The following is a 25,192-nucleotide window of genomic DNA, read 5'->3' as shown; positions in this document are numbered from 1 at the left end:
GTTGTCCTATAGCGACTAAAGGTCTGTATATAGGATTCCCTTCAGGCCTTCTAACCTAGGATTTTTGTTTCCTCCTCTTCAATCTCTGCTACAATCATCGGATGTCTCCCACTTACGGGTCATCCTTGCAATAACTTCCGTTGGCAGGCTTCCAATCATTATTGCTAGTCTAAATATTTTTTGACATGACTCATTAGCATTTTTTGCTTGCCTCCTTCTACCTCTATCCAACCTGTGGATTCCATGAAGTTACCCCATTCATTCATATTGTTATACAACTGAGAGCTAAACTCTTGATAACGTCTTTCGTCTAACTTAAATTGACGCACTATCCTTGCCAAGCTAGTAACTGGATCTCTTCACCACTGTGGAATAAACCTTCCTAAAATACCGTTTCAGTTCTTCCCAATTCTTAAGATCTCGGTAAGTCTCGGAGTGGACGTACCGTTCTAAGTCTCCTCCGGCTTCCAAATCAAGATAACTCTTGGCTTCAATAAGCTTTTCTCTATCTGTCCCCGTTATGCTATCTAGGCGTTGTTCTCCACCTGCTCTATCCAGTTCTCTAAGTTACAAGCTAACTGACCGTCCTTTCTTCCGCAAAATTTAGCTATGTGATTAATTACATGTCCCTTCTGTGTTCCCATTACTGCTGCGCTTGAATTCGCGGACTGTGTACCTTCCGGCATGGTTAATTTCCTTGTTTGACTTCTCGTGAGCACAGGCGTTCTTACGTTCTGATAAGGAGTCGGTCTCCCTTTGACCATCTACTCGTTAATGGAAATTTCTTAAGTACTGAGTATCATTATAAGTATCAAAGTTATGACAGTAATATCCCAAAAGAAAATGATAATAACAATAAACTGTTTTTGCTTAAATATTCGACCACTAAAATAAAATAAAAGAATTTTCCCCAGAAATATTCTCAAAGTCTTACGTTATCGGTAAGCGATTCTTAAACAACAACAAAAACCCTCTTAACAGTTCTGGTAAAACGATACTGAACTGACCGTAAAGTGTACGCTAACGAGAGACCTCCCGTGAATTACCCTTGTTATCCTAAACAAACAAAATAAAAACAAGTAAACATTCATTCGACGTAACGAATAAAAGTAAAAAGCAAATACTAAAACAAAAAAAAACAAAGTACAAGAAATCACAAAACAACCAAAATCACAAAAAAATAACATAAAATGACACAATCAAAATTCAAATTAACATTTAAAGTTATTGGTTAGTAAATACAAATGTTCGGGAAAAGGTCTTAGTAGCTGATTAGTTATAATTAGTAAAATGAAGAAATATAGAGTTTCGTTGCCAAAAAAAAAAAGGTTCAGTGTGAAAATCTTTTAATCTTGAAATACCAGAAATTATCTAACTGAAATGTTAATCGCGTAATTTACTTTTAATGAAGTTTAATGTTATGTAAGTGTGGGGACATTATTTGGACTTAACTTCTTTCGTCGTCTTCGGCACCCGGGGTTGCGTCTGACAGCTTGCGTTCGCCTACCAGCGCGTTGAATGATGCGTTGTTACGTCTGCGGGAAGGGGACTTCTCTCTCTCTCTTCTTTCCTCTCAGGGCAGGATTGCGTTGACTGATGCGTTTTCGGGATTGTTTTCTTTCTTCTTGATATTTTTCTTCATGCTTTCGACATCTTGTTCTTCTAGTGGAACGACTGTTCTTGTTCTTCGGAGTGGAGTTTTTTTCTTTCGCAAAGTGTGGGTGGCTTTTTTTTTGGAGCGCTTTTATTGTTACGACTCGATAACTGTCTTTGAATTTGGGGAAGCACTGGTAACTGTCTTTGGGGAGAACTTTCTTTTTCGAGTGGCGTGAATGGATTGAAATCTCTTCTGCCGACACTAAACTTTTGATTCCGTTTCGCGGCCGCTGTTTTTAACTGTCATTCGTGTCCGCTGATCGCCATTTCTTTGCTGTTCCTCTTTGTCTCTTCCTATCCTTACCGCTCGATATCAGTTAATCTTGTCACTATATCAAATCTTTATCTCATCGTATCCCGTCGCTCTGCCACCAATAACTCTGTGACGGTACTTACTTTTTTCTTTGCACAGATCTAAGGTAACGTGTGCCGACACTGGAGGCTGTACTTTGGGGAATTAGGTAAAGGGGTTCTGTTAGGATGAGAAATTAATTGATATGTTTCTTTGCATTAAGTTTATTCTTCGTTAGGGGTTCTTACACATGTTTTCCACCTTCTGAGTTACTGGGCTCTTGGACTGATAAAACTTAATTGGCACTTGTTGTAATTACGAGTCTATAGGCACGAGGAATTTTACTGAGTATTGATTGTCACTTTCACTGTCTTTGATTGCTTCGCACACCACACTTTTGCACCTGTTCTTCTTCTGGGGATCTTCTTCTGTCTTTCTCTGTTTCACGGCCATGCCACTGCAGTTCTCCCCTCAGGCTCCCCGGTTGTTCTCTCTCTTGGCTTCTCTGTTCCCCTTTTTCTCTGCTCTCCCTTTTCTGCCTGCTCTCTCTCTGTCTCGCCCTTTTTGTTCAGTTGAAATCTTCCTTAGCCCCGCCTTTGGATTTTTGGATTTTGACTGGGTGTGGCATTTTTCTGAAAGACTTCTTGTGCCTTAGTGGCTGCTGCAAAAAATTCTGCAACAAGACCGCCTTCCTGTCAGGTCTTCTAGCAAGTAATTGCGTAGGCTTTTGAATTTGTATAAACGTCCTCCTTCTTCATGTCCTGGCTTCTTAGGGCGTATCCCTTTAGTAACCTCATAGGTCATTCGTTGATACCCCTTTTGGGTCTGTCTTATGACCAACACTCATGGATTTTGATTCGTCGTACTAGAGGCCTACCCTGAGGGTGGAGGCTTTTAAGATTCGGGGGTTTGGGAGGCTTTTAAGAATTCGGCACTCCCCTCCTTTGAAACAACGGGTCATAGAATTTCCTTTTTAACGTATGCCAGATGCTCTCTTTCTGACCTGTTCACGAAGGAACGCCGATTAGTCCATAGGCGCTAATGAGAGTAGTTTTCCAATTTCTCGAAGATGCCTGGGCGATATCGCTGGTCACTAATCGCTGGTACGGACAGAGGCTTTTTGGGGGAGATGAAAACCAGATGTCTAATGGCTAAAAGCCTAATGTTTTTGAGTAACAAAATCCCTTCTCTAAGATATTCCCTTTTCTCCTTTCTTCCTTATTATCCGTTTCGTGCCTTTTTCTTAAGTATTATTAAGTTATTGTCTTTTGGAATAACGCACTGTGCCACACTATTACATATTATATATGTATATATATATATATATATATATATATATATATATATATATATATATATATATATATATATATTATATTATATTATATATACATATATTTATATATATAGATTATATATATAGTATATAATCTATAGATATATATTATCTTATATATATTATATATATATATATATATATATATATATATATATATATATATATATATATATAATATATATATATAATATCTATATATATATTATATATCTATATATCTATATATATTATTATTATAATATATATATTATAAGTATAATATATATATATAATATATTTATATATATTATATATTAATTATTATACATATATATAAATATATATATATAATATATTATATAATTATATAATAAGTTAAATATATAATTATATATACTATAATATATAATATATAATATATAATTTATATATTATATAATTAATATTATATAATAAAATATTATATATATAAATATTATATTATTATATAATATATATTATTATATATTATAATATATATATTATAATATTATTATCTATCTATATCTATTATATAATTTAAATATATTATAAAATAATTATTATTTAAATATATAATAAAATATAATTATATTATTTATAATTATAATAAAAAATTTAACTAAATTATATAAATATAATAATAGTATTTATAATTTATTTGTATATATTTAATTATAATACATATAATATATATACATATATATATATATATATATATATATATATAATATAATATATCTATATATTAATATTATATATTATTGCTAATATATATATATTAATATATATTATTATAAATATTTAATATATTATATAATAATATATAAATATATAATATTATATTCATATTAATATAATATAATATATAATATTTATATATATATATGTAATATATTATATTATTAATAATATATATAATTATATATATATATATATAATATATATATATATAAAATATATATAATAAATATATAATAATAATATATATATATATATATAATAACATTATAATACATATGAATACATATAATTAATATGAATTATATATATATATATTAATATAATATAACTATATATATAGTATATAATAATATACATACTATAAATATAATATATATATTAATATATATATTAAGTTATATATATATATTACTATAATATATTATATATATATATATATATAATATTATGCACTCTATCCCACTTTACCAGCACCCCTGGCCATAATCGGGCCTTCGGAGTCACCGTTCTGTGCTTTTTCATCGTGTTGCATACACAATTACTTACAAATCTAGTTATGTCCTTATGCATGCCAACCCAAAAGAAGTGCACACGGGCTCTTCTAAGAGATCTTTCTATGCCTACATGTCCAGCATAAGGGCTAACATGAATCATGTGTATGGCTCTCTCTACTAAGGCTCGAGGAAGAACAACTAGGCTTGACATCTCCGGGCTTTTTTTCATGTTTACACAACAAGACGTCTTCCTCAATGAAGAACATGTCCTTTGGCAAATGCACAAAACTCGGGAACTCGTTGCTCTCACCTTTCACACAAGCCTTGATCTGGCTAACCCAGGCTTCAGACCCCTGACTTTCAACCAACTCTCACACACTCCAACTGTAAAAATCAACCACACTTTCATTTTCCGGGCATCTATTCTGGAATCCCCCGGACGGAGTTCCACCTGCATTCAACCAGCTACCGCCCCGGCCACTCCCATTCACCTGAGAGTGCTTACGAGATTCCCGTTTTCTGCACGTCGTGGTCACATTTGCTTGACTGTCCTTGTTCGGAATTGTCGGAACGTTGCTGGCACTATTGCCTGCAGTGCCTGTGCCACCAACGTTAGAAGGTTTCTTTTGTCGTTCTTCCTTGCGCCTTGTGGCACGAGTTGTTACTCTTATGATGTTCCTGGAGAGAGCATCCGCCACCCTATTACTTTTCCCTGGATATGTTCAATCTTTACAATATCAAACTCTAAAATTCGCTCGATCCATTGAGCTTGGGAATTTGTAATCTCGCTCTTCTTCAGCACGTACATTAACGTTTGATGATCTGTGAAAATCTTTATTTTGTGTCCCAGCAAAAAATAACGGTGTCTCTCCAGCAACCATAAGACCGCCAAAGCCTCTCAATCGAAGGTACTATAATTTTTCTCTGCCCCTTTTAATAAGCGTGATGCAAAACAAACTGGTCTTTCATTACCTTTATCGTCAATCTGGGAGATTACTCATCCTATCGCAATATCACTTGGGTCTGTGGTCACAAAAAAAGGGCGATCGAACCTCGAATAAGCCAAGAGTTCGTTGCTCATTAGGGCATCTTTTAATTTCTGAAAAGCTTCTTCCTCTTTCTCACCCCATTGGAAATCAGGTTGCTTCCATAATGCATCTAACGGTCTCGCTATCTGTCCAAAGTTCCTAATGAACTTCCGATGGCAACCCGCGAGTCCGAGGAAGCTGGCTACATCCTTCGCATGTTTTGGTCGTGGGAATTCTGTAATTGTTACAACTTTATCAGCACAAGCCTTAAGGCCTTCAGAAGTTACTAGCTGCCCCAAAAATTCTACTTCGGCCTGGAAAAACTTACATTTTTCTAAATTTATTTTCATCCCATGATGCCTTAATGCTTCCAAAACTTGTATCAGGTTGCCTTTATGCTCCTCTACAGTAGCACCAACTACAATGATATCATCTAAAAATATACAAAAGCCCCAAGGCCAATTATAGAGGCTAAAACGGACATCATTACTCATGAAAAATGAGCAGGAGCATTTTTTAATCCAAAGGGAAGGAAATTATATTCATATAGCTGATTATTTGCTATAAAGGCCGTTTTCTCTTTACTCTCATTATCAAGGGGTGTTTGATGATAGCCAGACTTAAGATCCTATGTGGTGAAAAATTTACTCTTCGATCGAGGGCAATGGATAGGCATTGCCCTGGTAATGGCATTCAATCGTCTATAATCAACACAGCCTGAGAGAGCCATCTTTTTTCTTGACTAAAACGATCGGAGAAACCCAGGGAGGCTCACTTTCCCGAATGATACCCTGCTCCAGCATCTGTTTAATCTTTTCCCCAATTACTTGTTCAGGACAGGCAGGTGTTCTGTAAGGCTTACTTCGGATAGGGGGATGATCTTCCGTTTCTATTTTAAAAGGTAACTTATCTATTTCTCCTACGCAACTGCGGTAATTCAAAGGTGTTGCTTTAACAGCTGTTTGCAATAATTTTCTAAGCTGGGGTTCGCCGCAACCTTGACTCTGTGTAGTCAAGGCCAACACTGCGTTATCGGCTTCTACAAGGGAACACACTTCCAAATCACATAGAGACTCGTTACTTAATTCTAATCTACTACTATTCACATTTACAAATGGGACATTTGCCTTGCCATCGATGATGGTCGTGACACCAGGCAACATAAAGTCTGCCCACTTTCTATGGGGATTTATATACACCAACGTTCCTTCTTGTAGTTTACTTGCCAGGACGAGGGGAAAGGAGTAGAGATAGGCGGGTGGGATCACTTCCCCCACCTCAGGGCTAGCGGGCACCACTCCCATATTCCCAGTGGCGGCCAAGGCAATTCGGACAACTTCTTTTGTTTCCCCCAATACGGAAATCTGTTGGTACTACCCACCTCCTACAGGCATCACCACCCCCACTCCTCCTCCCCCTACACCAAGGAGAACCACTCGGTGCTCGCTCACGAACCCGATTCCCAGTATAATGGGAACGCCAGGTATGTGGGTAGTAGGCAGCACATAGAATTTGTGAGTCAACACTCGTCCACCGAGGGAGATGGCTTGTTGCATTGTTCTCTGCAACATGATGGTATGACCACTGGCACTGTGCAACATTAGAGACCCTTTTGATGCTGAAATGGCACCCGTCGCTAAGTGTTCCTCGATCAAAGAGACACATGCCCCACTGTCTAATAGAGCGTTGGGGTTTCCTGAGTCTATTCCCACTTCTAGAATAGGTATGGCTCCATCTCCCCTCTCGTGAGAGGGAGGGGCGGAGGGAGACGGCCGTCCAGCCTCCCCTACAGAAGCAGTCACCCCTGGGCCAGTGGGAGCACCACAGGGCAGGGGGAGGTCCCCACCTACTTGCTGGCTGGAGGTGGCATTGCTCCGACCTGGCCCGCTGTCGTTCCTCCGGTCGCAGCTGCCGCTGGCCTTTGGAGTGCCGGAGGAAGATTATTCGTCGGCACTTGCCTTCTTCCCCTTCCTCTTGTGGGAGGGGGGCCTGCGATTTGGTGTGGCGCCGTTTTTTGTACACTGGCTGACCAGGTGATCCGTTGCACCGCACCCATAACATCCCACTGACCGAAGGAGGGGCATTGAGCATGCAAGTGACCCCTTCTCCCCCACTGCCAGCACAGCCACCCAGTCGTATCCATGCTCCCCTTTCCCGTTGTTACCCTCTGTCGCTTGGCACTGGGGCAAGCTCTGGAGCTGGATGGGGCAGGTAGAGCGCGCTTTCCTGGTGCGGAAGGTTTGGCGCCAGCGACGATGGTAGGGGGGTAGGACAGCGTCATCCCCTCCCCTTTATGAGGCACTTCTTTATCCAGTGCTATTTGTGCCTGGAGAATCAACGTCTTCAAGGGCTCCATGCATCCCGACAGGTACGAAGCTACTGAGTTGGGGAGAGTCCTTATCAGCATCTGTCAACAGAAGTTCTCTCTGTTCTCCTCCGGTCGTTCTGTCTCCGGTGCCAAACTGTCATACTGCCTTGAAATCCGGGTGACAAAATTGGCAATGGTCTCCCCCACCTGGATTTCTGGATAATAGCGTGCCCATTTTTCTCTTCTTTCATCTATGTCCAGGGCAAAAGTTTGAAAAAGGAAGCTTTTGTACGCTTCCCAACTCTTCGCATCGCACCTCAGAGACATAATTTCCTGGGCCACAGCCCCGATCATCTTCACGGTGGCCTGCGCAATCCTTTGAGCGTCAGTGCAGCCCACGGTAGCATTTTCCCAGCTTTCATCGAAGGCTTCGATCGACAAGAAGCCCTCCTTGGATCTAGAATTGTCGAACTTGGGAATGTGCAATATCGGGATGGGAAGTTTTGTCACTACTCTGGCAGGCGCTACAACAGCCGGTGCCGGAGGTGGCATTGCAACCTCTGTCTGAGAGGGAACGAGCATTCCATTCCCAATGTTACGGTTTCCCGCGGACGTAGTACTATTTAGTTCGCTATTCCTGCTTGGAACTTCCGATGATACGGCATCGTTCGCGTCACTCACGTTCGTCCGGTTCCCGCCCCCACGCTGTCTCCCTTCCATGAGCGCTTTAATAAGTGAGGCAGCATAAAGCAGACACACCCACATACACACACCAATAATACCTACGGTGTTCTTGCACCTTGACACAACAAACAAGAAATAGGAACAAACACACAATCAAAGAGAGAGAGAGAGAATCTTCATGACTCATAATCAAGTTCCATGACCATTGAGAGCAGCCTAGACATGCTACATGAAAGAAGTTGAAAAAAAGGGGCAGTACAACCAGGTGAGGTGGGTTTCCCCTACATGCTCACTTTCACTCGCCTTATTAGCAAGATTCCAAGTCTGAACCAAATATGCCAAAGATATTTTTATGTAAAATACATAGGTCTGTATTCTTGTTACAACATTCATTGATAGGTACGACATGACGTAAAGAAAATGAAAGGTGAAATATCACATTTCCCATTTGTTTTAATTTTGCTTAGGTAGTTCATATTCTTGCTCTTTTTCTTCTGTTCTTTCATTTCCACAGCTTATATAATTTTATAATGTATCATGAAGGAAAGCAAAATAAAGGTACTTAACAATGCAACAATGCTAAATATTCAAACTGATAAATGTTATATTTCACATTACCTCAAGGTCAGTCCCACGAAGGCCGTACAGGAGCAATTCCCGAGCAGCATCAATGTTTTCAGGCACCCTATTAATGCACTCATCCAGCACCCAAGACCTTTTATGAACTTTGGCCAAGTAATCTTGTATGGAAGCTACAGTGACAGATGATCTTCGCCACTGTTGTTGGTAAACTTGGTCACAGTCAAGGCTATAAAAAGTAATTTCAGAGCATTATGACATTGTTATACAGTATGCTACGGAATTATAGTGATAATGGGAACAAAAAAAAAATGATATCGTCATGATACAATAAAGTTTTATACATACTTACCTGACAGATATATACTTAGCTATAGACTCCGTCGTCCCCGACAGAAATTCAAATTTCACGGCACACGCTACCGGTAGGTCAGGTGATCTACCGCCCTGCCCTGGGTGGCAGGACTAGGAACCATTCCCGTTTTCTAATCAGATTTCTTCTCTTCCACCTGTCTCCTGCGGGGAGGCTGGGTGGGCCATTAATCGTATATATCTGTCAGGTAAGTATGTATAAAACTTTATTGTATCATGACAATATCATTTTTATACATTCTTCAACTTCCCTGCCAGATATATACTTAGCTGATTAGCACCCATTGGTGGTGGGTAAGAGACAGCTAACTACTGAAATAGACAGGTAAACAACATATGTTGTAGGTATTAATAAACCTTGGTTCCTACCTGATTAGGCGGAAGACTTCGTGGCTACTGCCCAGGAGTCTGCTTCGCCTCAAGAGCCTCAACGAGATATTGATCTATGGCTAAGAGTTCTTGTGGGTCTGCCAATGGGGTCTTATACACTTACTCGGCAGAGCCTAAAGGCCTTTGTCATTGGGTGCTATTCCACTAACATGACAATACACCTTGTTCAAGGAGCACAACACCGATCCCGATCACCTGATCCTAACATCCATGTTAGTTCTAAGATTGCAAGGAGTTATCCCCAAACTCCTTACAAACAACCAAAAACTCGAAACATAAATACACATTCATTTATAACAAAACACAAAAAAAAAATTTTTGTACCCCCCTACTAGCCATACATACCCCTGGTCCCCTACCAGCAATGACACCAGCCGCCCGTGCGACATCAGTACGCTTGCTAATAGGAAACCAAGCACATATCTGACAAGAGGGTTTATGTACATTTAAGATAAAATATTTTAAGGATCAGTCTTTGCTCCAAGTCCCAGAACTGTATCTGCTGATACAAATGGACCAAAAGAGAAGCATTTCTCATAGGTCACTTTCACATCCTTCAGGTAATGAGACGCAAACACTGAATTGCATCTCCAATATGTAGTCTCAATGATATTCCTGAGAGACATATTCTTTTGAAACGCCAGGGACGTTGCTACTGCCCTTACCTCATGAGTCTTAACCTTTAGAAGACCGAAGGATTCATCCGGGCAGTTCTTGTGAGCATCAGTAATCACGCTTCTCACAAAGAAGGCCAAGGCGTTTTTAGACATGAGTCTTTTGGGGTTCTTCACAGCACACCAAAGACCTTGCTGACAGCCTCCCATCTGTTTCTTTTTCTCTAAATAAAATTTAAGAGCTCTAACCGTACAGAGAGACCTCTCTATCTCTCTGCCTACGAGGTTAGATAGGCCTTTTACTTCAAAGCTTCTGGGCCAAGGTTTTGATGGGTTTTTGTTTTTCGCCAGAAACAATGTCTGGAACGAACAGATAGCCGCATCTCCTTTAAACCCCACTTTGGAGTCCAGAGCGTGCAATTCGCTCGTCCTCTTGGCCGTCGCGAGAGACAACAGGAATAAACATTTCCTAGTGACGTCGCGGAAGGAAGCCAGATGTAGAGGCTCGAATTTGTCTGAGGCAAGGAATTTCAGGACCATGTCCAGATTCCAGCTAGGTGTTCTCGGAGACCCTGATTTCGAAGTCTCAAAGGACCGAATCAAATCATGGAGATCCTTGTTCTCTGCAATCTCTAGCCCTCGATTCCTGAATACTGAAGACAGCATACTTCTGTATCCTTTGATTGTAGACACAGAAAGGTGCGATTCCTCCCTAAGAAAAAGGAGGAAATCGGCAATGTTAACTATAGAGGTACTGGAGGAGGACAGCTTCTTATTCTTACACCACCTCCTAAAGACTTCCCACTTCGATTGGTATACTCTTCTCGTTGAAGATCTGCGGGCTCTAGCGATAGCGCCTGCAGCCTTGCGAGAAAATCCCCTCGCTCTGACAAGTCTTTCGATAGTCGAAAGGCAGTCAGAGCGAGACCGGGGAGGTTGTGATGAAACCTCTCGAAGTGGGGTTGTCTGAGTAGATCTGTTCTGCTTGGCAGAGATCTGGGGAAGTCCACTATCCACTCCAGTACCTCCGTGAACCATTCCTGGGCTGGCCAAAATGGGGCTATGAGGGTCAACTTCGTGCCCTTTGAAGCCACGAATTTCCTGAGTACTTCCCCCAGGATCTTGAATGGGGGAAAGGCGTAGGCGTCTAGGCCCGACCAATCCAGGAGAAACGCGTCGATTGCAAAGGCTCTTGGATCTTCCACTAGAGAGCAAAAAATCTCTACTCTTTTGGAGAGGAACGTAGCAAACAGGTCTATGTGAGGCCTCCCCCACAGGGACCACAGACTCCGCACACTTCTGTGTAGAGTCCACTCTGTGGGAAGGACCTGATTCCTCCTGCTTAGCCTGTCCGCTCTCACATTCCTTATCCCTTGCACAAATCTTGTGAGGAGAGTTATACCTCTTTCCTCTGTCCAGGTTAATAGGTCTTTTGTTAGTTGATAGAGGGAGAATGAATGAGTCCCTCCTTGCTTGCGTATGTAAGCCAGAGCCGTGGTGTTGTCCGAGTTTATCTGAACCACCCCGCCTCTGACTACCTCCTCGAAGAATCATAAGGCCAGGTGTATGGCTACTAGCTCTTTGCAATTGATGTGCCAGGACACCTGCTCCTTTGTCCAGGTGCCTGACACCTCCCTTGCTCCTAGCGTCGCTCCCCATCCCGACTCCGAAGCGTCGGAAAATAACACTTGGTTGGGGTTCTGCAGGGCAAGTGACACGCCTTCGTTCTTCTTTAGAGGAAGGATCCACCACTTTAAGTGATTTTTCACCTCCTGTGGAATCGGGAAAGTGTCTGAGAGTTGTCCCGTCTTCCAACTCCACACCTCTTTCAGGAAAAACTGAAGAGGGCGAAGGTGAAGCCTCCCCAGAGAGAAGAACTTTTCTAGCGAGGACAGAGTCCCTAAAAGGCTCAAATAATCCCTCGCTGAACTGCTTTCTCTCTCTAAGAAGCTCGAGATTCTTGACAAACCTCGAGTGATTCTCTCTTGCGAAGGAAATACCCGAAAACCTCGAGAATCCATCTAAATCCCCAGATAGACCAAGTTCTGGCTGGGGATCAGTTGCGACTTCTCGAGGTTCACGAGTAATCCCAGAGATTCTACCATATTCCGTGTTATCAACAGGTCCTCCAAGCACTGGTTCTCCGACTTGGCCCTGATCAGCCAGTCGTCTAAATAGAGGGAGATGTTTATTCCCTCTAGGTGAAGCCATTTCGCTACATTCGCCATCAGGTTGGTGAAGACCTGTGGAGCTGTAGACAGGCCGAAACACAGAGCCCTGAACTGAAAAATCTTGCCTCCTATCATGAATCAAAGATATTTCTTTGACGAGTGGTGAATGGGAATGTGGAAATATGCATCTTGTAAGTCCAGAGAGACCATCCAATCTCCTGGACGTAGTGCTGACATCACCGAGGCGGACGTTTCCATTCGGAACTTCTTCTTCTGAACAAAGCGGTTCAGTGCGCTTACGTCCAGTACTGGTCTCCACCCCCCCGAAGCCTTTGGTACTAGGAAAAGGCGATTGTAAAATCCCGGGGAGAGTGGATCCTGTACAAGTTCAATGGCCTCCTTTTCCCACATTTGATCCACCATTTGAAGGAGAGTATTTTTCATTACAGGGTCTCTGTACCTCGCTGACAGTTCCCGAGGAGTAGAGGTTAGGGGAGGACTGTCTTCGAAGGGGATTATGTATCCTTTCTTTAGAACTGAAACCGACCAAGAGTCGGCTCCTCTCTGTGCCCAGGCTCCTGCAAAGTTCAGGAGTCTGGCACCTACTGGTGCTTGGAGGATCATCAAGTCACTTTCCTTTCTTGAAGGGCCTGAAGGAAGACCTTCTTCTCTTATCAGAGCTCTTCTTTCTGGAAGGGGAACGAGCCGTTGCACCTCCACGAAAGGGCTGCTGAGGAGGACGAGAGTCCTTCTTACTCGTTGACACTACAGGGCGACTCTTCTTTGAAGTCTGAACAAGGAGGTCTTGTGTCGCCTTCTCAGTTAGTGAGCGAGATATATCTCTCACCAACTGAGAAGGAAACAAATGGTCCGACAGAGGGGCGAACAATAACGCGGTCCTCTGGCTAGGAGAAACAGCTTTCGACAAAAGGGATCCATAAACTGATCTCTTTTTCAGCAAACCGGCTCCAAATAGGTAAGAAACTTCTCCCGAACCGTCTTGTACCGCCTTGTCCATGCAAGCCAGGACGCCATGGAGAATTTCTGGGCTCTTAAGAAACTCCGAGTCCTGAGACTTCTTAGCCAGAACTCCGAGAGACCAATCCAGAAAATTGAACACTTCTAAAATGATGAAAAGTCCTTTAAGAAAGTGGTTCAATTCGGAAATGCTCCATGTAGATCTGGCCGAGACTAAAGAGTGTCGTCTGGAGGCATCAACCAGATTAGAGAAGTCAGCGTCTGCCGATGCAGGAAGAGAAAGACCCATAGTCTCTCCTGTCCCGTACCAAATACCTCTCTTTCCATGGAGTTTGGAAGGAGGCATGCAGAATACTGTTTTGTCCAACTCTTTCTTAGCGCCCATCCATGAATCCAAAGATTGGAGGGCCTTCTTCATTGAAATCGCTGGTTTCATTTTCAGGAAAGCCGAGGACTTTACAGTAGCCGTACTCAAAAAGAGTGAACGAGGAGAAGGAGGAGCGGCTGGACTAAGAGAGTCTCCAAACTCTTGCAGTAATAAGGAGGCTAATGTCTTATAATTCGAGAGTCCCTCATTTGTAGGGAGCTCGTCTTCAGACAACTCATCCAAAACCCGATCAGAAGAAGGAGAAAGTTCCCATTTGGAGGAAGAGTCTTTCCAAGACCTCCTACGATCCAAAGGAGAGGTGCTTCTGTCTGGAGAAGAGTCATCAATTCCGGATAAGAGTCTATTCGGATCTTGCCTAATGGAAGAATTCCGACTCCTGCCTCCTGGCTCCGACTCCTGACTGCCTGCCTCCTGACTCCGACTCCTGACTCCTGACTCCGACTCCTGACTCCTGACTCCTGCCTCCTGACTCCTGACTCCTGACTGTCCTGCTCCGGTGGCTCCTGGCTCCTCCTGGCTCCTGGCTCCTGCCTGGGTGACTCCTCACTCCTGGCTCTTGGCTCCTGCCTCCTGGGTGACTCCTCACTCCTGGCTCTTGGCTCCTGCCTCCTGGGAGACTCTTCACTCCTGGCTGGCGCCAGATGCCTGATCGGCTCTTCGCACCTGGTAGGAGTCTTGCACTTGGTTGACTCCTTACGTTTGGTTGACTCCTCGCTCTTGCTAGGAGCCTCACTCCTAATAGGAACCTCGTTCTTGGTGGCAGGTACCTCCACACGTCTGGAGGACCTCTTGATGGGAAGGGAAGTGTCTTTCCTTCGAGGAGGCTCCTTTGAAAGCACTCCTACCAACGACGATATCTGTTCTTGCATAGAAACTAGAAATCTTTTAGTAGCCTCCTCTTTATCCTCTTCGGGAGGAGGAGGAGGAGGAGGGGAGGAGTCCATGGGCTCCACCTCCTGACTCCTTCTAACTACGGGTGACAATAGGGCTCTTTTTGCCCTCTTAACATCCGAAGGAGACTCCTCAGGGAAGCGTTCCGGGCTCGAGTCAAGAGTCGGCGCCTTCCAACTCCTCTTCAGTGGTCGCGAGCGATCAGAATCCCTCCAATCGCGTCTAGGAGACGAAGACCCCGATGAGAAACACTCACGCAGGACGCTTTTGCAATAGCGATCCCTGGCAGTCTGGGGTGTCACAGAGCCTGCCGAAGGGACACCTGATCGGTGGGGATTCTCCACAACCTCCTTACGGTTTTTGACATTCCTTCTCCTCTGGGCATGTGAGCTTGGAAGAGGTCTAGACCTGGGAGCGTTGTGGAGCCGACCAGATGCCCCCTCCACCACACTGGGGACACTCACATCACTGTCCACTGTAATATCACTAGCCTTACCTTGCAGAGCAGCCATTTTGTTTTCCATGATCTTGAAGGCTGCTTTTAGATCCGCAAGTTCTTTTGCCGAATCTACAGGATCTGCAATAGGTGAAGAGGCTGAAAAGGAAGGAGAAGTAGCAATTCTTACAAGTGGGGAAGATCCCAAACTAGGAACTAGTTCATTTGATCTAGAACTACTCAAACTTCTAGAAGAAGCTTTCCTCACTCTCTCTCTCTCTAACTTCTTCAAATAAGTAGTTAGATTCTTCCACTCTCTCTCACTCAAATTCTCACATTCCTTGCAAGTATTAGTAAAAGAACATTCATACTCCCTGCAAACCCTTACATACGGTGTGAGGGTCTACCGAAGCTTTCGGCAACCTCACCTTACAGCCTACATTCACACAACGTCTCACAACCATTCCAGCGTCAGACATTTTAAGAAAAATCCAAAGCAAGTCCAAAACAGTCCACAAAAGCGTATGCCAATCCAACAATCCAGATACGTCACCAAAAGTCGGTCAAGAAGATCAATTGTCGATGAAAAAAGAAAATCCAGTCAAGAGGAACCAACAACAATGTTGATGGTCTGGGCAACAGAAGAAATCTGATTAGAAAACGGGAATGGTTCCTAGTCCTGCCACCCAGGGCAGGGCGGTAGATCACCTGACCTACCGGTAGCGTGTGCCGCGAAATTTGAATTTCTGTCGGGGACGACGGAGTCTATAGCTAAGTATATATCAGGCAGGGAAGTTGAATGTATAAAAACAACAATTAAAGGATTAGTAGGTTGAACCAGATTAATATCCTGTTCACTGCACCCACTACAAGACTGTCTCTACTTGATCTGGTAAAAGTCCATCACCAAAACTCTGGAAGTTTTTACAATGGTTTCTACCAGTACTTCTGCAAAAAATTCCCCTTTCAGAAACTCTGCTAGATAATCTTCTGAGATGAAGCTGCAACATCTCTCAGTTCTTCTGGAGCCTTCAAAAATGTGGCTGAAAAAGCAACTTCTCTTTCAACAGGATCTCCTCTATCTACACAAATCATTCCTACTGTGGCCTAAGACAGGCAATCAAGGTCACCATCGTGTTCCTAAACTTAAAGCAAGTCTGACTTGACTTCCGAGTTGAAAAGAGGGAAGGCATAAACATCCAGGTCGTACAGTAATGCATCAGCACTTCTATCTTCCCAACTAATTGGAACAGCTGGGAAGGCAATATAATACCAGCTTGCATTTTAGGCTTGTTGAAAACAGGTCCACCAAAGGTGGGCATCAAAGCCATCACTGACCATAACAACAGAGGTTGCTTCCCATACCTGAGACTATCTACATTTTGCTTTATTGCCTTCCTAAATTGAACCACAGAACTATACTGCCAGCATCAGATTCTGCCTGTAGGAGGTTGACCATGGTGAAATAACACAATACCTCAGATCTCGAACCACACTTGTTTCTCAAGCAAGGTAGTACTGTTAGAGTTGAGTGTTACACTAGATCTTCAGGATCAAGGATGACAATCTCTTGAGCCTGCACTGGATGCCAAAATTTTGTGATGACATCCACACCTAGTTATGTAATTCTTGTTAATAGCATAAATGAGACTTCTTCCAGTTGATGTTAAGTCCCAAGCATTGTCAAACGTGAATTAGGAATGCTATCACCTACAAAACATCCAGGTATATCCAAAATCTGATAGCATTCATGTCACTCTGTGCTGTTACTGGTGCTAAGGTCGAGGTGACAACTTGAGGTTTAGTTGCTAGGCTAAAACACAAAACCTTCCCCACCCACAGAAGACAAGGTACTTAGTCATAGTTAGCAGCTCTGGAACATGAAAGTCCTTGTCAAGGTTCACATAAGCCTCATGTCCTCTTTCCTAATAGAATGACAAGATAGAACACTTAATTCTTTCCTGAAAGGGTTTGCTACACAAACTTGCCCAGACTCTAAAATCCAGATAAGTTGTCCTGTACTTCCTCAATCACCTTCTTTGCATCACTGACTTCACCTCAATATCCAAAGACTGGAACCTTTCAGTCCCTACAACAAATGTCAAAATCCTAACGCCAAACTGCAAGTTGGGAGCTTGTCTTGAGAGACAGGTTGATGGCCAGAAGCTCCACTTGAATATGTGCCTGAGAACAGATTAAAAAGCAGAAGCCTACTTTAAAAGCACTGCCATCACAGATGAGGTTTGGTACATCTATGACAATCAGTCCTTGATACAATAAAGCTTTTCTATGTGATAGTTGGGCAACACTTGTGACTGTCTGAAGTTGGCTGGGTTTCCTTGGGATGGGTCAGTCTTAAGCATTGGGGCTGGCACCCTCTGTGGGTTGCATATATCCCACAACCAAACCAATACCTCCAGTGGGAAAGAGAATGTCTTCTCTTGGCCCTCTTCCATGAATTCCTGGTCACTAACGAGGACCAGGAGACCTCACTTGATGACAACTTGCAGATCATATGCAGGTTCCTCATTCGTCTTCAACTAATATGACAATTGCCTTGGGAGAGCTAAATCTAGCCCTCCAAGGAACACTGGGCATGAAAGGTAATTTCCCAAAGTCTCATGGATTCAAGCAGAGGAGTCTGGAAAGAAGATACTTTATCAACGGGGAATCCAGAGTTAAAGGATGAGCAGTAAGCAAAAAAAAACTAAAGAGACTGCAAAAGAAACAATAAAACATCAGCAAAACTCTTGGTCATGAGTTGCCAAAAGAGAGCTAGTACTAGACAAAGAAGGACACTGAGCAGGAGAGGATTTTCCTCTAGAGATGTAGCAGTCAGAAGTAGATTATTACTCCAACCTTCAGCATGTTGGAGAATTCTGAATAGCTTCTACTGTGATGTCTATGAAAACAATGACTCATGACTGTGCCTGGGTGAGTGAGAGCAGTAATTTCCAGCAATGACCTGTCTACTTGTCCTTATTGTGGCACTTCAGACTAGTCTTGGGAGGGGGATGGCTCTCAGCCACAACTCTATCAACAGATGCATAGCAGTAAACAAAAACACAGGAAAAAGATAATTCAGTCACTCACAAATAGAACCAGAATCAGACACCACCGACACAATTGCAGTTGAGACAGCATGGATAACATAACCTCAGGCAATGTAATGGCAGCTAAGATGGTCACTCAATGGCATAAATGCTGCAGGAGACAACTCATACACCTTGTATATCTCAGTGGCAAATGTGATGCTAAGAGGCAATGCTGAAGTTGACAGGCCCACAGTCAACTAGTTTACAGACCAACCAAACTTTCCTTAAACACTAAAAATGCCACCTTTTTGAAACACCCATGAGAGATAACTCAAGTTCTCAACAACTTCTATGAGGAGTTAGGGACAAAAGAGGAGGGTACAGGCATAGACAAAGCCAGCAGACATCACAAAGTTGGAGACTGATGGGAAGGAAGGTGAGTAAGCAAGGAAATCCCCCCCAACCCCCAGGAGTGTCAGACCAAGCCCTTGGAGACATCCTGACTGCTGGAGCAATAGCAGGGCTTGACAAGAAGGGTTTGATGAAGCATCTGCTGAGGTTTTGGGACACAACACTTGTAAGCCCTCTTCTGGGCATAGAAAAACCACCAATCAACACACCAATTCATATACAAACACTGGACATATCATTTGCAGGAAACACTGCTTTCTAATACACTAAGAGCACTTCAAATTTAGGTCTTTATCTACAGATGAGCTGCAAGTATGTCTCTACACCCTCTTAAGTACACTGAAGTAATTAAATCACTACTATTATTACCATCAAAAAAGACAACATAAGTATAATGGGAATTAATACAAATCACAATATAATCAAATTAATAAGCACAGACTAAGCATTAATGGAAGAATAATTACCTTAAATTAATATGAACAATGAAATGTAAACATGAAAACTGCAGTAAAGAACAGTTTGAATTTAAAAAAGGGAGAAATGAAGGTTATTCTTGGTTGTGAAACTGGCTAAAAACTGCATTATGCTAAAAACTTACTGAACACCAATACTATAAATTATTAAAGACAGAATTCTATGAGCATGTTTAAAGAAAGAAATCTCAAAATTAAGTGATAAGTAAGTAGTCCTATGATGCAAAAAGAGGCACATTACTAACTGGAACAAAGGAACAGTATTCAATGTAAACTCCAAGTGGCAAGTGATGCCATGAGCCTGGAAGGCACAAAGCACTGGTAGAATAGGCAAAAACTTACAAAATAAATCAGAATGGAGATAAGGTACCTTAAAGGTTAGTGGATGAAAGAAGATGGGCAAGAAGATACTAATTCTAGAAGAGCTGCTAGGAATATTTCTAAGGAGCCTACACAGATGAATAAGGCTTTCTTGAATGACCAAGCTTGGTGTAAGTATGGACAGTGTGGTCTTTTGTCTTTCAGAATTTAGCTAGTTAGAGCAGTTATAACATCCATTGCTCAGATTATGGCTATTTATGACAAATAAGTTGGAATGAATAAATGAAAATTTTGAAAAAATGTAACGATAAAATATTAAGATCCATGGCCAGAATATATACTAGGAAAATCATAATAAAAATGAGAAAACTGCAGAGATGAGGTATCCAATGGCTGGAAAACAGATCGGGACCTATGAGGTCATTCAGCACTGAAAGGGAAATTGAGAGTTAAAAAGGTTTTAAAGGTGTAACAGGAGTAAAAATTCCAAGTTCCACTATAAAACAATTGTTAGGAGAGGGTGGAAAGTTAGATGGAAGAGAATATGAACATAAGTGCAGTAGTAAAAGAAATGAAAGGGGTTGCAGCTTGGGGCCAAAGGGATGCTGCAAAAAACATTAAAGTAATGCCTATAGTGCATCACATGAGGTGCACTGAAGACAATAAACCCCTAAAGGGAGGAAAACAGGTTGTGATAGAGATATCAAAGATTGAGATGGCTCAAAATACAACAAGGGACGAGTAATGGTTGAATATAACAGGACAAAGAGCTTTACAAGGGCCAAGGATATCATGGAAAGAGGGGTGAAACCCAGACCTAGAACTGATGAGAAGCAAGCGGAAACTGCAAAGGACAGGGAAAAGGAGGATGTAAAATAGTTTATGATGATGATGACCAACTACTTCTTTACTATTCCTTGGCATGCAAAGTATCATCACTTACTTATAACTACGAGCCAAAGCTAAAGCTTCCCCATATTCTTCATTTTCAATTTTACGGGCAAATAATTCTTCAGGAGTTGTGCTCTTTAAACACAGAAGACGAAAAGTTCTCTGTACAATTTTGGGCCTCTTGTTTGGAGGCCTAAATCTGCAAGACAAAAAAATAACATAAAAGATATCTATTTCCCCCAAAAATAACATAAAAGATATCTATTCCCAAGTACCAAAAGAGTAATAAATCTAATCATCAAAAGAAAATAAAGACACACATTGTATTATTATACAGTATGTCACTTTCAAACATACATGAATTAATAATAGTTATACATTATATAATATATGATATAACAGTACATAGCTTTAAGTCACTTTTAATATTTTTTCTTAATTATAGGCATCAATGGACCTTACAACATCAAATTCCAACAATTACTGCTACTCTCCCTTTCCTGATATCTGCTCCTTAAACCCTGATATAATCATCAGTCACCCATCAATTTAATTTTTGACATTCCTCATTATCAAATATTACAATCCATTTTACTGTAAACCACCCAGATTCACAGGCTCGCAATTTGTGGACTCACCGATCTGCAGATTTCTCTATGGAACATATCTACGCATTTTTTGCGGAAAATTTGCCTATTCATATTTTTCACTGAGGAATATTTACTAAATACTGTATTTTCATATTTTCATGACTAAATGCACTTTTTGAGATAAATATATTAAAATACTACTCACGTATAAGCATTTTTAGGGCTTTTTTTGTGTTTTAACTACCAAAATAGGCAGTTCTAGGCATTTTTAGAGGGGTTTAAGTATTTGCAGATTTTAGCTATTCGAGGGGGGTTGTGGCACACACCCCCATGAATTCGGGGGGGGGGGGGGGGGGGGGGGGGGGTGTTTACTGTATCTGATTCAATTTACTGTGATGATTATCAACCAGCATTAACATTTTACAACTATTACCACAACACCAATCACTATTACCAATCCTTCCATTATACAGTTGTCACAGTTACTTTCCATTTCACATTGATTACCACCAATCCTTTCATCCAAAGATAGGTCACTAACTTTCATCCAAAGGTAAGTCACTAGTAAGTACAACTAACATTTTCACATTACAGGCAGTCCCCGGGTTACGACGGTCTCGGCTTACAACGTTCCGAGGTTACGACGCTTTTCAATTATATTCATCAGAAATTATTTCCAGGGTTACGACGCATGTTCCAGGGTTACGACGCATGTTCCAGATTTACGACGCCTACAAACGCTGATCTGGCAGATGAAATATGACACCAAAAATGCAAAATAATCAATATTTAAAGTTTTTTTTATGAAAAATGCAATAAGAATGCAGTTTACATAGTTTTGAATGCACATAAAGCATTAAAAGTAAGGTTTTCTAAGGATTTTTGACAATGTTCCGGCTCACGACGATTTTCGGCTTACGACGCGTCTCAAGAACGGAACCCCCGTCGTAACCCAGGGACTGCCTGTATGTTCATAATTACTCCTTTTAATTAGACTTACAACTCTTTTCATAATCATTATTAACTTCATAACTACATTAAAGCAATTAATTAAACCAGCACTAAATACCTCTCAGCATCTGTAACCCAGTAGAGGGCACTTTTAGCAAGACGACGAGATCTTTGCACAAAAGAAAGTTCCTCTTCATCATCGGAATCGAGATAGTCTTCTTCTTCATCTGGACCTTCAGCAGTTAAATGTCTTTTTGTATTTACTCTACTTTCAACCTCCAGACCAAGAAACCCCCTATCATATGATTCACTTATCTGCAATAAAGAATAAAGGAAAAATAACATTAAAAACACTTCAAATGTACACACTTCTATAAGTTATTAAAATGCCATTATGCATAAAAAGAAGAAGTTAAAGTTAGCAGTTTCAGTCCCCCAAAAGGCTTTTGCCTCCTGAGCATAGCTCACAGTTCTTAGTAGTAATTTCATTCTACATGGTGCTCCAAAACAACTGATATTTTTCAATTAAACCTACCTCTGTCCTCAATTTCTTACAAGTTATCAGAAATGAAAGTACAATTCACAAATCTCCAAACTCGTATAGGAGGAACAACGCTTGCACATATAAATTTGTTTGAAAATAGAATTAGTTATTTACAAAAGAACATTATTTATATCTAGCCCTTTTGTGTTCCAAATGATTGTCCCACTCTTCAGTCCCTTACAAAGGGAGAGAAAAGAGGGAGAACATTAGTCAGGTAGTAGTTCTGTGTAAGCTTGGATAGATACTAAGGTCTCCACACATGTAATAGTCTTAATCACAGTGTTGTATGATCAATAAAATGCAAAAAGTTAGCTGGGCTGGGCGGTGGGAATTGGCATTACAAGTGGAGCATTTACAGATATGTTTTGTTTTATGTATGGGGATTCTTTCCAGCCAACAGAACATGACAGGACTTTGAAATTAGGCAAAGGTATATACATGGTGCTACCATATACTAAACCACCCTATTATGACATTCCATGCCTACACTCTAATCCTATTTATTACTTAGGTAAGATTTCGTATTTTAGACTGTATAATCTCCACAATAAGCATGTTTTAACATAATAGTACAGTGGTAGTACCTCAGTTTTCATACACAATTCGTTCTAGAACCTCCAATGATACCCGAAACATACAAAAACTGAAACAATAATTCCCATAAGGAATAATGTAAATACTGTAGTATTAATGCGTTCAAGGCCCCCAAAAATATTTTTTTAAATACATTTTACAGGGAATAAACAGTTTTACATACAGAAAACAATGAAAAATAAAAATGAATAATGAAATGAATAAGGAACATTTAACATCACTCTTACCTTTATGGAAGACTCTTGTTAGAGTATGGAAAACGGAGAGGAGGGGAGGAGGAGGAGGAGTAGTTACTTTTTGGAATGGGAAACCCCTCCACAAGGACTTCAGGTATCATAAACATTTCTTGGGTTGTTTTTCTACATTTTTTAGTGGCAATGTCTATGGTTACTTTCCCACTTTGTTTTTTACTGGCACTAGAACCAGCTTGAGAATCACTGGACCCCTGCCAAATAATAAAACTGTCCAGAGATATTTGTTTCTCACATCTCTAATATCTGCCTGAAATGGTACAAAGCATTATCATCAAACATGTCAGAGGCACGGATTGCAACGTTTTTGTTAGGATGATGTCTCAAAAAATTTTTGTACATCACTCCACTTGGCAAACATTTCTTTAATCACTGAATTAGGCACAGTATCCCCTCTCTCTTCCTCCTCCCCCTCGGATTCCTCATCTGCTGTCTGCTGCTGTTCCTGCTGAAGATCTTGAAGCTCCTCAGTGCTTAGCTCTTCCCTGTGGGCATCCACTAGCTCTTCCACATCCTCGCCACTCACATCCAAGCCCATGGGCTTCCCCAGAGACACAATAGACTCCACAACAGACGTAAGGTGATCGGGGTCAGCCTCAAACCTTTCGAAATCATTCACGATGTAACACTCTGGCCACAACTTTCTCCAAGCAGAGTTCATTGTCCTGGAAGTCACTCTTTGCCAAGCCATATCTAAAGACTTATGCAATAAAATATATTGAAGTGATCCTTGCAGAACTTTCTTAGGATCAATTCAGTGCCTGAGGTAAACTTCAAAGCACCTCTGAAACAGTGCCTTTATGTACAGTTTCTTGAAATTCAAGATGATTTGCTAGTCCCTGGGCTCGATGAGAGGAGTGGTATTAGGGGCAAGAACTTCATGATGATGAATTTAAATTCATCCAACAACAGGTTTTCCAAGCCAGGAGGATGTGCATGAGCATTGTCCATTACCAGGAGACACTAGAGGGGCAATTAATTTTTGTTCAGGTATTTTTCCACACTTGGGCCAAACACTTCATTTACCCACTCAACAAAATTTGCCTCTTGACCCCTGCCTTTTTATTGGCCTTCCACACCATAGACAATTTATTCTTTATCACATTGTTTTTCTTAAACAAACTGGGGCGTTTCAGAGTGATACAGCAGTAGAGGCTTCACTTTGAAATCCCAACTGGCATTTCCACAGACCAAGAGTGTTAACCTATCCTTCATAGGCTTATGCCCTGGCTATGAACTTTCCTGTGTGATGTAGGTCCATTTTGGCATTTTTTTTTTTTCAAAACAGGCCTTTCCCATCACAAATGAAGACCTGTTGTGGGAGGAATTCTTCAGCCTCAAGATACTCTGAATTCACCGATGAATTCTTCGGCAGCAGTTTATCAGAGCTTGCATGCCATACGACACTATGGATACCCGTATGCTTTCTGAGTTTTTCAAACCAGCTTCTGCTGGCTTTAAAATCACCAAGAGCATCACTAGTTGTTGGCATTTTCTTACTTAAATCAGCATGTAGCATCCTAGTTCTCACAAAAGATCACTTCAGACACACTATCCCCCACTAATTGTTTTTCCTTGATCAACACTAACAGAAGCTTTTCTGTGTCTTCCACTAGTTGCGATCTCTTGTTTTGTAAATGAAGTGACCCCTTTTGCAACATCAGCTGCCTTGACTTCATGTTTCTTTGGTAGGATAAAGCTGATCGTCGACACTGACTCGCCATACATCCTATCAAGATCAGCTACACGTGTTCCACTTTCATACTT

General features: G+C 41.3%; 1 protein-coding gene across 1 annotated transcript in view; it reads right to left on the bottom strand.

Annotated features, from left to right (window-relative positions):
* LOC135195870 (NBAS subunit of NRZ tethering complex-like) overlaps window positions 1-25,192 on the bottom strand; it is a 227,704-nt gene that overhangs the window by 48,797 nt on the left and 153,715 nt on the right. The window contains exons 5-7 of the mRNA XM_064222380.1: window positions 22,155-22,351; window positions 20,548-20,694; window positions 9,161-9,350 (exon numbers count right to left, since the gene is read on the bottom strand). Coding sequence (XP_064078450.1) covers window positions 9,161-9,350; window positions 20,548-20,694; window positions 22,155-22,351 — 534 coding nt within the window. The remainder of the gene's footprint in view (window positions 1-9,160; window positions 9,351-20,547; window positions 20,695-22,154; window positions 22,352-25,192) is intronic.

This window comes from Macrobrachium nipponense, chromosome 17 (genome assembly GCF_015104395.2).
Source record: "Macrobrachium nipponense isolate FS-2020 chromosome 17, ASM1510439v2, whole genome shotgun sequence".
Taxonomy (NCBI): domain Eukaryota; kingdom Metazoa; phylum Arthropoda; class Malacostraca; order Decapoda; family Palaemonidae; genus Macrobrachium; species Macrobrachium nipponense.
This window is presented reverse-complemented; position numbering and strand designations above follow the sequence as displayed.